Source organism: Anabrus simplex, chromosome 3 (genome assembly GCF_040414725.1).
Source record: "Anabrus simplex isolate iqAnaSimp1 chromosome 3, ASM4041472v1, whole genome shotgun sequence".
NCBI lineage: Eukaryota > Metazoa > Arthropoda > Insecta > Orthoptera > Tettigoniidae > Anabrus > Anabrus simplex.
In genome coordinates this window covers 296,867,569-296,884,439 of record NC_090267.1, presented here as the reverse complement: position 1 = coordinate 296,884,439, position 16,871 = coordinate 296,867,569, and the positions used below count along the sequence as shown (strand labels likewise).

The 16,871-nt window shown below is 38.7% G+C and overlaps 1 protein-coding gene across 2 annotated transcripts in view; it reads left to right on the top strand.

Annotated features, from left to right (window-relative positions):
• Ctps (CTP synthase) overlaps window positions 1-16,871 on the top strand; it is a 140,134-nt gene that overhangs the window by 98,465 nt on the left and 24,798 nt on the right. The window contains exons 12-13 of one of the 2 annotated variants that reach the window (XM_067143109.2): window positions 5,405-5,617; window positions 16,227-16,319. In XM_067143109.2, the coding sequence (XP_066999210.1) occupies window positions 5,405-5,617; window positions 16,227-16,319 (306 nt within the window). The remainder of the gene's footprint in view (window positions 1-5,404; window positions 5,618-16,226; window positions 16,320-16,871) is intronic. The other variant, XM_067143110.2, reaches the window with a different exon arrangement.

Here is a 16,871-nt window from a genome sequence, read left to right as displayed (position 1 = left end):
TCTGTGATCAGGTTTACTGTGTGTTAGGCCTACTGCTCAACTGACAGAGACAAATGACTGGCCATTAAGTCCTTTTGTATTAATGTTGCATAATATGATACCCTTATCCCTTTTTTCTACGGGGTCGAGTATGAAGTGAGATGAATCTTCGCGATGAGCTTTTAGGACTGGATGGTCTTCCTGACATCAGCCTCATCAGAGGCGTTAATGACATTAAACGAATGACGTTATCTGAGGGTAACTAAAACCGACTATATTTACTTTATATGTAAGCCTAAAAGTCATACGTTCACCATTTATTGTCATTTTAAATTTAGAAATACTGCTTTCCAACGGAAAATAGCCAGTAAAACACAGAGTACATTAATGAGTTTGTCAAATAATAGTGTAGAATCTTCACATGAACAATTTATAGCTCTTTATAGCCTAGAAGTCATGTGTTCACCACACAAGTTTGAGGTCATCACATATTGGACGCCCCCTTACTTTATTTTGGTTTTAAAAGTCGGGGGGGGGGGGGGGGGAGGAGGGGGGGTGTAATACGCGAGTAAATACGGTAATCTCGTATAAATTTTCCTACAACACATTTAAATCTTCAGAATAATATTGTTAGTTCATTAATGAATTGAATTAATGAACTGCACAGATTAACAATAAAAAAAATTGTCGCATGTCTGGAGACTTGAATTATAAGAAACTCCACTTGCTATGGTCGGCTTTGTACACTCAGCTGGGCGCATTTAGCAACACAACTCATAATTCTTGCTCATTTTGTCAGTCACTCTCACTCTATTCACTCCTCCTTGTGACATGCAATTGCATACAGCACTACAAAATTATAAGCACATTCCCATGTAGTGCAATGGGTCAGCTGTAGGCTAAAAAATTCATGCTTACCGTAACAGCTAAGGTTTAAATCCCGGTGTGAATGATTTTTTTGCCCTTGATTGAATACACCATGACAACTTTAGGCAACAAATACACTAAGTTTTGGCTGAGCTGACTTGGATGCTAAATGTATCACTCCATTCCGACATGGCACATTATTCACACGCATCGAGAGAGCGTCTAACACAGCAATTTCAGCATTCATGAGGCAGCAATTCGGTGTGGCATTTTGCTTAGGGCTGCTCACAGATTGATACAGCAGTGGTGGATGTCAGGGTACATTGGGCGTGTACCAGACACTGGTTTAAAGTAGGTTTCTACTAGGGAAGAAGACGACAGGTTGGTTGAAACTTCACAGGAGAACCCATTTTAACATTTGGTGGAGCTCATACAGGCGACCAGTTTTTTTGGATGTCCATACATGGTCCATAGATTATTACAAGAAGCCAGACTCCATTGCAGAAAAATTACCACCAAAGAGTCCCGCTCTGATGGACAGTTGGTCAATCTGTGCACCTTTGCCGAGATGGAGTTAAATTGTAATTGGGATCATGTGATCTTCTCCGACGTGATTTCTTTTAGTTCAATGGAGGTCGGACCTGTTGAGGCCACAGGTAGCCTGATGCGACAAAAGATATATAGCCGAGTGTTCACACATTGGCTGCCTATCTGTGTTGTGTTGGGGGGTGGGTATCATCTGATGGTGTTGGAGTGCTTCATTGGATAGATTACCATCTCACATCAGACCAATATTTGGACATTCTACAGAATAACATGTTCAGAGTGTGAGAGAGTGTTATTCGGATGAAGTAATTCAGTCAAGGTGACTAGTCAATGTCAATACGGAATTTAACATGAAGTTTATTATATGCAGCGTAATACAGTTTGTACAAGACAACTCCTCAATCCATGTGAGCGCTCTTGTCCAGGGATGGTTTTCTGAGCAGGACTCCATTGAACTGCGCAGTTGGGTCCTTCAAGCTCTCAATTTGAACTCCATTGAACGTGTGGGCAAGATGGAAAGTCCATATTCCGTATTTCCTCACGTATTAGACCCCCTTGCGTATTAGAACCCCCCCCCAGGCTTTTGAAGACAAAGAAAATGAACAAAATAAATCTTGCATATAAGACCTCCCAGTGTAATTCATCAGACGAGGTCAAAGATTCCGCTTCGAAGTGAGTACAGACCATACTGCAGCTCCGATGACATCACACATATTTGTGAATAATTTCATCTGTCCGAACTGTGCAATGACAACGTGTATTAAAGTCATGTGTTACATCTGTGTTTTGTAGTTAAGAAATGTCCGACTCCATAGTGTACTGCAGCTCTGATGACGTTGTACAAATAGATGAACAGTTTTGTATGTCCGATCCATGCATTGGAACCACGCATCTGTTATGCGAAATGTCTGTGTTTTGTAGTTAAGAATGTCTGCTAGTGTAGCATTTAGCACAATTAGTTGCCGTTCTCGGGGGGTTGATTCCTGGTACCCACGCATCTGTTATGCGATATGTCTGTGTTTTGTAGTTAAGAATGTCTGCTAGCGTAGCATTTAGCACAATTAGTTGCTGTTCTCGGGGGTTTGATTCCTGGTACCCTACTGCTAGAGATTTAAGAATGACATGAAGGTTGATATGTAGTAAAATGGTACATGCAGCTCACCTCCATTGGGGGCATGCTTAAAAAAGAGCTGCACCACCTCAGGATGAGGAAACGAGTTTACTTTAATTAAGAAATATTCACAGTTGTTGCTATAATATACCAGGCAAGATCATTAACAGAGTCATTGTTTAGTATCTTGTAACTCTGGCCAATATAGATCTTTTTGGAGAGAAGTAGGTTTATTACATGATAAAACAATCAAATTGTAACGATTGTTTCACTCGTCAACTTACCTAACCAATCACAGGCCTATTATGCTTTAATAAAAACACAGAGAAAACAAATGTACAAAATCAAACTTTATGGTAATAAAAATGCATTATCTGCATACTTTAGATACACATAAATGTGGCAAGTTCTCCTTTTTTGTTTTTTGTTTTTTGTTTTCTTTTGTGGGACTTTCGGCGCTATCTGGGCACTTGATAGCATACCTAACCTAAACAATGCCATCTCTCTTATCTCAATTACAGCTGTTTATGTAAATCCTGCAGTTTCCCTTTGGAATGCATCTACGAGTGCAACCAAAGGGTCAGATGGTCATAGAACTCTTGCTGGAGTGGGTTAAAACTGTGTGGGATAGAATACTCGGTGCATAACTGAAACAGCCGGCTCTGCTTATTTTAGATAGATTCCGAGGTCACTTCTTGACTAAGTGAAGCAACTTCTCAGTGAAATAAGACACAACAGGTAGTCATTCCCGGTGGCCTAACATCCAATTTGCAGCCAGTGGACATTTATATATAAATTTAAAAACCATTTAAAGACCCCGTACATTGATTTTACGAGTGGATGATGAGCATTGATCGGAACGGGGTACTTCAATCGGCAGCCTGTTATTGTAACCACTAGGCTAGAGAACTGTACATTGAAAAGGCATTCCCAATTTTTGGAAAATTAATTTGTTATAGTAGCCTAAGGGGGTCAAATTTGGGATATTTATTTTATTGTTTAGTTTAATTACGCACACTTTTCTGAATAAATTTGTTTCATGAAGATCAGACCTTTAGTTTTTGAAATATATATTAGTTTGTGCCATAGTTCACAATGGATGGCACGCCCCTTTTATACATACCGAAACTTAAGGCATTTGTAAAGCATTGTCACAGAAGCATATTTCTCATAAAGGTAATATTTAAATACGTGTATTGGCAGTACTGTACGTGCAGTTCCGTTGTTTATTCTCTGGATAGAGAGTTTGGGCGGAAATACATGTCAGTTCTCAGCTTCTTCGTAATGAGTTGCATGTTACATGTTATAAATCTCATTTTTGGTCCGTATTGTTGTTGAATTAGTTGCATGTGTCGAATTGTGTTAAAAATATAGTTCTACAGTACCTAGGATAAAGATGTTCTCCCCCAAAGCTAAATTTAGAGGTAATCAGTACACCTCTAACATTAGTCAGTGTAGTGAGTCTAAAGGAACAATTATTGAAATAAAAAACACTAAGTGAACAACTGAATCTAAGCCTCAAGACAAATCAAGTGCTTTCAAGAAAAAGTTGAACTACATATACATGGTGCAGGTTCCGATAGAATGAAAAGGAAGGAAGCATCTATGACCACAAGGAAGAGGAAAGAAGCCAATGATGCAGATGGTCCAGATTATGGGGCATGATTGTTCTAATTATGAAGGCAATACAGTATTTACGTGTATAACCATAAAAATGACTAAACGTACTTTCCATACCCAAATAATGAAAGTGATGCAAATTTAGTTCAATATGTTGTGTAGAAGTTTAAATACTTGTGTGAAGAGCATTGAACATTTCGATTTTTTGAAAAGAAATGAATCACCTAATTATTTATTTTATTTCTCAGACCTCATTATTGCAAATGTACTAAATATGGATGGCAGTGTTTAACATCAGATACTCTACATCCATGAATTTTTTAAAGATAATGCAATGGTTATTTTGCCTACAGGGTGTACCTAAATATGTTCACTTTTAGCATTGAATTAAATGGGACATTCGTTACCTACAAGGTCCCCTTAAAGAACAATCGCGTATATGCATGGAAAATGGCTACTGTATATACTGTACGTGAATAATCCAATAATCCGCGCACCCTAATTTTAGGAGATAATTTTAAAAAATAGAAAATTGGCTTTAATTTCTGTTGTATTTACAAGGAATTAATTCTACATAATGATGTACCCCAAAACTGAAGTAAAATTTAAATTTGTTGTAAGAAATGCAGCATAATCTTCACATACTGTTGAGCAGGCAACTTGCTGGCCAGCTTTGTCATGCAGTTTGCATACCTAGCCAGTTTTGCCTGTTTTCTAATGAACATGCTGTTTGCACTAAATGGATGGTGCTTACATATTGGAACCACCTTACTTTCTTGGCTGTAAAAATGAAAAAGAAAAAAAAAAAAAGTGGGGTTGGGTGGTCTAATATGCAAGTAAGCGTCATATATTGTGAAGAATTCATTGGTTTGTGTCTTATTTATATTATGCAGCAATTTAGTTTAAAATATTCTGATAACTATACAAGTTTCATGCTACCATTGATACAGTAATTGGAGTTGCTTGCATTTGCATTTTGCATCCCAGTTTTTAAAATAAGTCATCTTTTGCATCACTGTTGATGGTTGAAAACAAGCTTCTTAACTTTCTGTTGGCCATCATTCAAATTTTGGAATATTAAGAGCACCGTTCCTGATGGTGTATTTTTAAGATATCAGAGCAAACCATTACATGGGTGAGACCAACAGACTGTTATTTCATAAATATGTATTTTATTAATATTCATTCTTTGTTTATATTTTATAGAAAATCTCTATCATTGCATTTGTTACTTTAAGTACAACTTGATAATAACTTTAGGAGTATTGTATTGTTTTCTAGGTCATGATGAAGATAAAGTACGGATGGAAATTATAGAATTGGAAGGTCATCCCTATTATGTGGCCGTGCAGTATCACCCAGAGTACTTATCTCGACCTCTAAGTCCTTCGCCTCCATTCCTTGGCCTTATCTTGGCCTCTTGTGGAAGACTGTCTTCCTACTTGGCTAGAGGCTGTCGTTTGTCACCCAAATCGCTTTCAGACCATGATTCAGGTAAGTAGTGTTTTCACTGACCTTCTGTTGTTCCAGAGGACTTATGAATATTCAGCTAATTCCATGTTGTGCTGGGAAGTGTGTACCAGTCGAGATGTTACAGCTATGAGTAGTGTCTTTATTTTTTATTTACACTTCCTGACATTAAATTTACCAGACTGTTAAACAGAACAGCATCAAACTTACTCTTCAATATACATTTTTCTAGTGCACAATTTACTAATAACCTTGTGTATTTCTGTATGTTGGAAAACTGTCCAGCAAATTTTAAGACAGTTTGTAGTGAATGCTGTAATTTTAAACTTGTTCTAAAATAGTAGAAATACACCTTTTTATCAGCAAAGTGTAGATAAACTTATGTGTATTAAACTAGCTACATATGCAGCAGAAACACTTTTTCATCTGAATAAACAATCAGAGACTGACAGACTTCAGTAAATTGAAAGGAGGATTGGAAGAACCTGCATCAACAAGTAATACCAGGAAGATGGACAGTGGCGGATAATACCTAACAAAGTCGTGAACAAAGAGCTAGAACCCATTACAGATACTATACGTAAAAGGAGACTGGGATTCATGGGACATATCATGAGGACGCAGAATTTGAGACTTCTGAAACAACTAGTACAACACAATCTCGTCTCAAAAATACCACAACAGGATGTAAATGGATCAGAGAAGTAAGAGAGGATCTGAAGGAAATAGGCCTTACAACGGAAGACACCACAAATAAAATAAAATTGAATGCAATACTCAAGAACACAAACCTCTGCTTTACCCTTACACGAAACAAACCAACAACACGCATATTTTCAACTGAGGAAAGGGCACGAAGATCAGAGCATCTGAAGAAGTACTGGGAGGAGGAAACGTGCTTAAAAAAATGATAAACAATTTCTCTGTTAAATTTAAGGTTAGGTTTGACATAAAAATAATTACGATAAAGACAAAGAAACAAGTGTTAACAATTATAATTAATGAAATTAATAAAGGAATAATACATTTTAAGAACATCAACATAGTAAAACTTCAAGGAAAAATGTTCTTAGAAACGCGAACTATGCATGTCGCTTACAATTATGTTTAAAGTTGTCACTGGAAAGTCCAACATCTGGGCGATTTGCACACGTTTCATGTGTGGCTTAGCATCCATTTTATTAATAAACTTTAATTTCTGTAAACTGTCTAGCTTTCTTCTTCTCCATAACATGTCCTGCAAACCACTTCGTGTAAGTACAGTAGGCCTAATAAATTTATCTACGTTGTTACTCAATTCATTTACGAACGTAAAAGTAAGCACCACGTCAGCTGTATACGTAGGTACAGTAGGTCTAATTTACGTACGTTGTTACACACCTAAGTACAGTAGGCCTAATTTACGTGCATAAGTCACTCAGGCCTCTTTCAGACGGCGTGGGAGTAAAACGTGCCTATGTGTATGCGCGGTTGCACTCTCTTCCACTGACTCATAAGGCAGAAACACACTACTGTCGCTTCACATGAGTTTGCACGTATCGTGACGCAATAAAACCTGTCAAGAAAGATGTGCTATGCCTTTTCCACACTGTACGAAATGTAGAGTGATCACACTGCACTCGTGTCTCGGCTGTTCACGTCGGCTGACGTCATTATAACGTAGAATCTGGTGACAGCACTCCGTACGCGGAGCACAATTTTCTGCTCTAGCATATACGTAGTGACATGAGGTGTGAATAGAAGCAATTTCTCTTAGCGATATGGAAGAAATGTTAATTGAATTGGTGCGGGTGCATGATAATCTGTATGTTATAGGTTCGATTAACCATAGGAAGTGGCAAATGCAGCACAAGGTTTAGGACAAAATAGTAAAGGAATTAAAAGATCACAGGTGAGCACTAAAATGTACTGATTTTAATAGGCATTCAGTCATAGAAAACAGACCTTACTTGTAGTTATGATTATTATTGCAGTACTTATAATAAAAATAAAAATGTTATATAAATCACAAATACAAATTATCCTGTTGAATATATATATATTTTTTTTACAATTTGCTTTACGTCGCACTGACAGATAAGTCTTATGGCAACAGTGGAATGGAAAGACCTAGGAGTGGGAAGTAAGTGACTGTGGCCTTAATTAAAGTGAAAATGGGAAATGGTGTGAAAATGGAAAACCATCTTCAAGGCTACCAACAGTGGGGTTCGAACTCGCCATCTCACGGATGCAAGTTCACAACTGCACGACCTAACCGCATGCCCAACTCGCCCGCTTCCTTTTGAATTAGTGATCTGTGAATAAATTCTTATTGTTTGATCTATTCACTACCGCACAGTTCTTTTCTCTTTTGTTCAGTTTATTTTTCCACGACGAACGATTGGTAATTGCCATCGCACAGAGCCTTCAGGCGAATTGAATTGATTTTTTGAAATTTTCTCGTATCTGAAAAACCTCCTGTAGGATTCCTACGGATCAGTTGCAAATGCAATTTCATCCTTGATGAGAGTATGTAAGTAGTTGAATTCGTCTTTGTTTAGCGTGAAGTACATCCGAAATCTTTCTGGATGCCCATTTAGCTCCGTTACTAAATTGTGGTATTCACTCTTTTTTTCCCTCCGCAATGTAGTTTCATGTACCCATTGTCGTTTGCGACAGACAGTACTCATGGCAACAGAAACAGCACAGGCAATTCAAAGAATAAGAATCTGATGAACTGGATGTTCTATCGTAGCTTGCCATTAGACAAAGTATGCTGTGATCTGTGAATGTGAGGACAGTGTGTTTCTTGTCTTCATGCCACATGCAATGACATCAACCTCCCCTCTACGCTGACTCAACTCGGCGAGAGTTCACATGAAGTGACAGTGGTGTGTTTCCACCTTTACATACACAGCGGTTCGAGTGCTGCAAAACTCTCCACATTTTCCAGTGGATCATTTTCAACCCTCTTTTCAGTGTGGTAATAAATGTAGACTATCATAGTCTTTGTTTACACTTAAGAAAATACAAAAATATTTCACGCATGCTTATGTCCTTCACATTTTGTTTGAGAAGAAAATGGGTACAATTTTGAAGATACTCTCTCAATAACGGGTCTAAATGATGATATGCTTTCCCAAACACGAGACCACTGGTATTTCCAACGTTAAAGTTATTTTAAGTTCTCAATGTCTATTTTGGGTTCCATAATGACTGCTGTACATCACGCAGGAAAAGAAAAAAGCACACAAATAACTTTTAAATTGAAAATGAGAAATGAATACTATATGTCAAATCAGTGAGAGTGAGCCTACTTTTATCATCTACATCCATTTCTACTTCCTTATAGGTACACTATTGGGTTCTGTACTGATGTTGTGAGCACAGTCGATCCGTTGTGTATGATAACATGCATAAAAACTAATGTCCAATAACAAGTAACTGTGGAACTACGACTCACCACGGACTGCCTGCTCAGACAGTTCTCCCGCGCACTGTTACTCTCCGCCTCCGCATCATCTAAAAGATTCTATTTGAACAGTCCCTTCTTAGTTTAGGCCTAGGCGGACCAGTGGCTAAGCACGGAAGCGGGTCAAACCCGCGCTGTCTGAAAGAGGCCTCACGAATGTAAAATTAAGTACCAACACATCAGACGCAAAGAGAATAAGACTGGCTTGGGACTAACGCCCCCCCTGCAGCTGTAGGCCGACACGCAGCCACACTCCGCATCCGTGAAATTAAGTTCTCTACCAAATCCTTATCCAGGCCAGTTGTCGCTGGCCTATCGTGTGAGCAACGTGGCCGGGAACGGTAATTTAAATTGCTTATGGTGGGAATGTACGAACATACTAAAGAGTGATGTAAATGTGCTATCCAGGTTTCTTCAGCGTGTAAGTAATGGGAGTTCGGAATAATGGCATAATAACCAGGGAAACATCCTAGAGGGGGACGTCTTTACCAGTTTCGACTGCATCTCTCATTTACCTGTATTTTATATCTGTTAATCTTGTTTAGTGTGCTGTTTTTAATCCCAGTAATTTTGCCATGTTAACTGGGTTAATGGTTGTTTCCTCTTGTAAACCCTTAAATAATTTACAGATGGATTATTTACAGCCAGTATAGCCTGTGACAACATCATTTAATGATTTATTTAATGATCGTAGCAAACTAGGATCATGCAATAGACAGTATGCACCCTTTATTATTTTACAAATGGTTTAGCATTGCACTGACACTTACAGATTTTCAGTGATGTGGGGATGGAAAAGACCTAGGACTAGGAGCAGCTGTGACCTTAACCTTTTGATCAGTGAGTTTTTGGTGACACTCACAGGCCACTAGGAGTGAAAATTTGAAAATTTTGAGTTCTTAATTAATGTTATTTTAATTCTAACTTTAATCTATTAATAAACTTACATAATTTACACTTACACTTAACTAATACCTTCAACTTAATTGAAATCAGTGGCGTAGAAAATATTTTTCTCAAAATAATGAAAGGAATGGTAAAATTGACAAAAATATAATTATTCTCTATATATGATCAACTGACTTGATTTTACAACAGTTTCACCTCTCAGAATATCTTTAGGGTATGGAAATGACCCAGACAGTCGAGTTTTCGTGTTCATCTTCCTTATCCTTTCCAGTACAAACAAACAAAACAGTTGCCAGGAAAGCATAAAGAGTCTCTTCGGTTATAACTTGCTACTTATGTAACTTTGACTTTTCCTTTACGTCTGTTTTTTCCGTAACGAATAAGTAGTACTTGTTCATTTCTGACGCATACCTGCCAACTTTCCCGATTTAGGCGGGAGACTTCTGATTTTCAACAGTTTTTCCCGCCTCCCGATTATTCTATTATTTCTCCCGTTTTTAGCGTATTGTTTGGTGGACTTCAAACATTTGTTTTCACATTCCGCCATTTCAGCTTTTTTACGCAAGTGGCCAGTAATTCTTCGCTCATTGGCTGCTTTCAAACGAAATATCTGCGTTTATTAATGCGAGAAATGTGCGAGAATGTGCGATGTTTATTGAAACCTGTTTATCGCGATGCGTATATCGATCGTCAATCTCTCGTTCTCGCGTGCTATGTTCGTGTTCGTTCACAACAGTCTAGTCGATTCTAGAGACTAGTCGCTAGATATGGAGTCTTTTTTAGTAATTTAGTGATATAATTTCAATGATAACGACTAGTGACTTTTCTAGAGATTTTAGGTGCCATTTGTGGACAACTGTGACTAATTTTAATTTATCTCAATATAACTTTTAAAAAAGGAGTGGCTGTACATTGCTCAGAATTTATAAAGAATGATATTTCTGTACTGGTCGTGACCACAGTAACAAGGAGAAATGCACGTTTTAATTTTCCGTAATGTATGTATGTATGTATGTATGTATGCTGACTGAGCAAATGTCGTGGGATAGCGGAGCACTGATGCGCAGGTGTGTTGTCTGCGCACCACATGCCCCCTGTGCCAGCGGCAGTTGTATAGGAGACCTTGTGAGCAGTGGCTGTGCATGTAACAGGTGTAACATGGAACGTCGTCGTGAGCTGACACCATTCGAAAGGGGTATGATGGTCGGTGCCCGACGGTGGGGAAGTGCGATTTCGGAAGTGGTGCGGGAATTCGGCTTCACACAATCAACCATGTTCAGGGTGTATCGTGAATGCTTGAATGCAGATGTCACCGTCCACAACAGACGAACGACCGGCCGTCCAGCCACCCTCGATGACAGTGACCGGCGACATCTGAGACGGATTGTCAGTAGTGACAGACGGGCAACCGTGCAACAAATCACGGCTCAGTTCAACACAGGCCGTGCTAGACACGTCTCCCAGTGGACAATCAGTAGGAACATGGGTTCTATGGGGTATGGGAGTCGGCGCCGCACACGGGTGCCACTGTTAACCCAACGTCATCGGGCACAACGACACGCATTTGTCGCCAGTCACCAGGGATGGACACTGGAACAATGGCGTAACGTGATATGGTCGGACGAATCACGGTTTTAACTGCATCGTGCCGATGGGAGGCACCGTGTATGGCGCAGACCACATGAAGCGATGGATCCCGCCTGCCTCGAAGGTGTGGTCCAGGGCGCTGGTGTCTGTTATGGTCTGGGGTGCATTTTCCTGGTATGGAATGGGCCCCCTAGTTGTTCTGGAAGAGACTTTGAATGGTACGCGGTATGTTGAGCTGCTCGGAGACCATCTCCACCTTTTTTTGGCCTTCCAGAGCCCAGACGGTTCTGAGGTGTTTCAAGATGATAACGCGCCGCCACATCGCTCCCACGTCGCCCGGGATTGGTTCCAGGAACATGCAGCGGAGGTCCAACAACTGCCGTGGCCACCCAGGAGCCCCGATATGAACCCTATCGAGCATATGTGGGATGTCCTGGAACGCGGGCTCCGTGCCATGGATCTTGCACCCACGAACAGACCAGCATTGGCGGCCGCTGTGCAAACGATTTGGTATCAGCTGTGTCCAGAGGACTACCAGGGACTTGTCGACTCACTTCCACGGCGTCTCACTGCAGTTCGCAGGGCCAGAGGAGGCCCCACACGCTATTAGGTGACTATCCCATGACATTTGCTAAGTCAATGTATGTATGTATGTATGTATGTATGTATGTATGTATGTATGTATGTATGTATGCGCATCACGAGAAAACGGCAGAAGATAATTTAATGAAAATCTGTATATAAAGTCGGGGAATAAGTCACTACAATCCAGGCCATAAATAATTGTGTTCATGCCGAGTGAAATAGTAGTTTAGGGGAAGGCCTAAAATTTAATTCTCACATATTGGCCCTATCGATAAATACTAAATATTTAAAGTTATATATTATTAAATTTCCTATCATTTATGTCTTATACTGTACATTTTTACCGTACCGGCTATGATAAGAGATATTAATGAATTTGGATTTTTGTTCCTAAATCCATATCGGCGCCGTGGTACAAGAAAATGGGTGAACAGAATTTAATGAAAATCGGTATGCAAAGTCGGAGAATAAGGAACTACAGTCTACGCTACAACTAATTTTATTCACCCTGTTCAAAATGGTAGTTCAGGGGGAAGGTGCCAAAATTTAATTTTTAATTACCTATCTAATTGGTCATATCGATAAAGTACTACATAACAATAGTTATAGAGAGTACAATTTCTGATTATTTATGTCTTCTTCAGTTTTACTGTACTGACTATAATAATATTGTGAAGATGATCATAAGAATGAGAAAAAAGTCATAAAGGAACGATCACTTGAATAATAACACAAGAGGAAGTCATACAAGAAAAGAGTACTCACTTTACATCAGATGCTCTAATATCACAGAGTTGGAAGAAAACTAAATGTGAAAACCTGCAATATAGACAGCTCATAAAATTGATCAACAATAACATTATATTGACCATTGTTTGTTGTAATGAGCTTTGTGTATTCTGCTGCCATTTATCTCCAATAGATGGGATTAATGCTGCGTACCTAGTATAACAGCCTGCTTGAATATTGGCGGTAAGTAGCTGGGGAGTTAGATCACTCTCTTCTTTAGCATGCCATTCCTCTGGTTCATAAATTTTCTGATACTACTGGTACGTAACACACTGGATCATCATAGTATTCCAGCTATTCGATCCCTACTCTGAGGCAGTGATTGGAATGAGCAGTGTGCACACTTAAATTGAATAACCACGAACCTACTACGTTGGTGTAGCTGGGGGATAGGTAATACTACCACGTGGCACGTTTCAGGTGGCAGATAGGGGTCCTAACCGGCTTGCCAGCGGCCTTGAGCGAAATAAAATAGCTCTCGTGGACCAAACAACCCCCCCCCCCCCCTCCTCCCTGTGTGTGGGGGGGCATAGGCGAGAATACACCCAATGTATCCCCTGCCTGTCTTAAGAGGCGACTAAAAGGGACAACGTAGGGATGTTTGAATTATAACCATGAGACTACTTATAATTAGTACCACCATGCTGGGTTGCTTTTACTTGCACGTAGTACCACAATGTTAGGTATACAATAGATTTGTGATTAGTAGCGATAGTGTGTAAATCAGGGTGAGTTTTACAGTACCTGTGATTAGTACCACTCTATGAGCGACACCATGGGTCTGCCTTGCCTATGGTTAGTAGCCATTATGTAAGGAACAGTACGTTTTGAATTCTGGTCTGTGGATGATTTTGGACTTTTAAATTGTCATTACATTTCGTCGCATTTTGTACCATTAGGGGTCGATGACCTAGATGTTAGGTCCCTTTAAACAACAAGCATCATCTTAAATGGAATAATGACACAGGAGTGATAGCGGCTGTCTGCGGCCTTGTCAAGACCGACACTGGTACTTTTCTTTAAAAGTGAGAAAATGTGCTGTGTTTCATTGTATCGAATATTTCATGTGACAGCATTACTTTTAATCGTGACATTCGTACCGACATCATTGTAACGACCTATGTTGACTTCAGTTGAGAAAACTATAAGGACAGTCTTTCTGAGAATTCCGTAGCGAGGCACGGGTACAACAGCTAGTTATTTGGTACAAATAGCATCGCGCTTCGCATAATTGCGTGGGCGCTTGATGCAATATATTAATCTATGCATTTGCTAAGTAATGGCATTTAAGTACATGACCGATGCATACGCGAGGAGTATGAGTTCATACTATTTTCAGAAGGCTTATCAGAGACCAATCATCTCACTCACATACTTCCTGTGAGGTAATAGAGATGTGTCATATTCAGCCTTGTAGTCCCGTTATAACAACAGTCAGGCTTTGAGACAATAAGTTTTAAATATATCATAGTATTGTATTGCGCAAGACATGTAGAATAAGCAGTTTTGACCAATTGTATCTCCTGATTTCTCCTTATATTTCCTGATTTTCTTATCAAAAGCTCCTGACTTTTGGTTTTGTAAAGTTGGCAGGTGTGCACTATGAAGTTCATAATATTACGATCAACAATTTCTTTGAAAATTGACACTCCAAGTCTTGAATTATTGTCATTTTAATTCAAATGAAGATTATCTGTAACCTCTGAATTTGATGGATCAAAAAGAGCAGAAAGCATAGGAAGGAACCTGCCTAAAGAACTCCACTTTCTTCCTTCGGTTTGAACAGCTGACAGCTTAGCCTTCTTGCGACAGCAGAGCACTGCACTTTGTCCTCAATTTCCGTGTTGTCGTTTGCCAAGGAATAACCAATTTCAGTCTCATTGGACACAATACAATCACTATCATAAATATCAAGTTTATCGTCAGACCCCTAGTTATTCAAAATATTATATCTTGCGGAACAAGCTCGCATCCTTGATTCTATCCCGCCATTACGACATGTATCTTTTTACTATCAGAGAGTTGTTGTTTCTACGGAAACCAGAGGAATAGTCATGCTATGCACTCAACAGAAACAACAATAGAAAACGGTTCCCGGGTGTTGTCTTAATTTTTAGCACAATTGCGTAAGAATTTAGGTTACGTAACTGCGGATGCTTCGACAGAACTCCATCATAGAACATACGAGATAATACACGGAATAATGTTCACTGAATATGTCAATCATCCCCTAACTTTGTTGTAAAAACCCGCCAGTACGATGTCACGAAACAATTTCAAACATTCAACATGAAAACTGAATAGACGGTGGCACTGTTCAGGCGCAAACTTTGAGAACGTAAATAGACGGCAGTTCTCTCGTGGGCCACGCGCAGCACTGCTGTAAATAGATGGCACAGTACTGCTCATTGGGTTAATAAAGTTATAGTTCCAATATTGCTTGGTGTGAAAATCGTAAACCATGTTTAGAGTTGTGGATGGTTGGGTTCGAACCCACTTCTCACCACACATGCCACATAGCCAATTTGCCCAGCATGTATGATTTAAAGTGTCAAGATTTCTGGTTATATAGTTTTATAATTTGTGTTGGGTGAACCAATCGGGAAGATAAACTGCACCTGAAATGGAGCTATTGTTAACAATTGTCAAATTTTTGGGTTATTTTGGAGGACTGCAAGAGTATATTTTAAATGAAGGTGCCATAGTTTCTAATCTCTTAATGTCAGTCTTTAGTAACTGAAATCTGTAAAGTTGTATGATGGACAGTAACACTGTGTTATGTAACACAATACTTCTAATATGTTCTATTGTACCTCTACCATAATTCTTCTCATAGTTCCGTTGCAATTCCATTAAATTTCTCATGTTCTCTGATATTCTCCACTGAATAATAAATATCTGTCATTTTCTTTTCACTGCTACTGCCATCTTCTGTGTCAAAAGCATGAGATATTCATTTCTAAAAGATTGTGTAAATAGAAATGTAGTTAGTTGCTTTACAGTTAACGGATTAATGTTCACTTTCTAATCTACATTCTAAAATGTTAATTTAAGCTACCGTAAGAAAGTGGTCATTAAAGCAATTTTGAAGAAGCCTTAAATGAAGATGTTTGTGTAGTTGAAGGTACATCTCATCCTCTTTGTAAATATTCATCCATGTCTTCTTTTCCGGTCTAACATCTAAAACTTCCTGTGAAGTGTAGTAACCTAGTTAATTTGCTGTGTTCCAACGATGGCCCACACACTGCAGTAAAATATCCTTTCCTATCTTTGGTCAAGATTTAATTACAATTAATATTGACTGTACCACAGGTGAAGAAGATATCAACCAAAAAGAAATTTCTCTAGTGGAGCGACAAGCTAAGCTACTGAATGAATATGCTGAACTGTTTGATGGACAATTAGGTAAATATACATACCTTGATTAGACATCAGTTGAAAGTAGTGACCGAATCAAAACACCTTTGCAGTCATTAGTGGGAAAAAATTAAATTTATCGAGAGATATTGTTAATTTCTAGAACGAGTATAAGCTATATTTACAATATAATTCATGTCATTGCCACTGCACTTTGATATACTGCTTGCGTCAAATGCCAATATGTTGGCTCTATTATTTAGCGTAGTTTAAAATATTGGAAGCTGAATTTTCTAGTTGACGGACATATACCATACCTCAAATACTTTTTACGTTGTAACTTTCACCTTTTTATGTTCATCAGTAATAATTTTACAAGTTTCTTTATATTTTATTTTACATAATCTATAGGTTTTGTAGGTTCTCATTAATAAATAAAATATAACTGTTACCATTTTTTAAAATACAGTATAATGTTTGTTCTAATTAGTGGAAAACGTTAAATTCGTCGGAAGGTATTGTTCATTTTTTGGATGAATGTAAGCTATATTGATAATATAATTCACCTTTCTTTAGTAATAACATTGATCTTTTTTATTC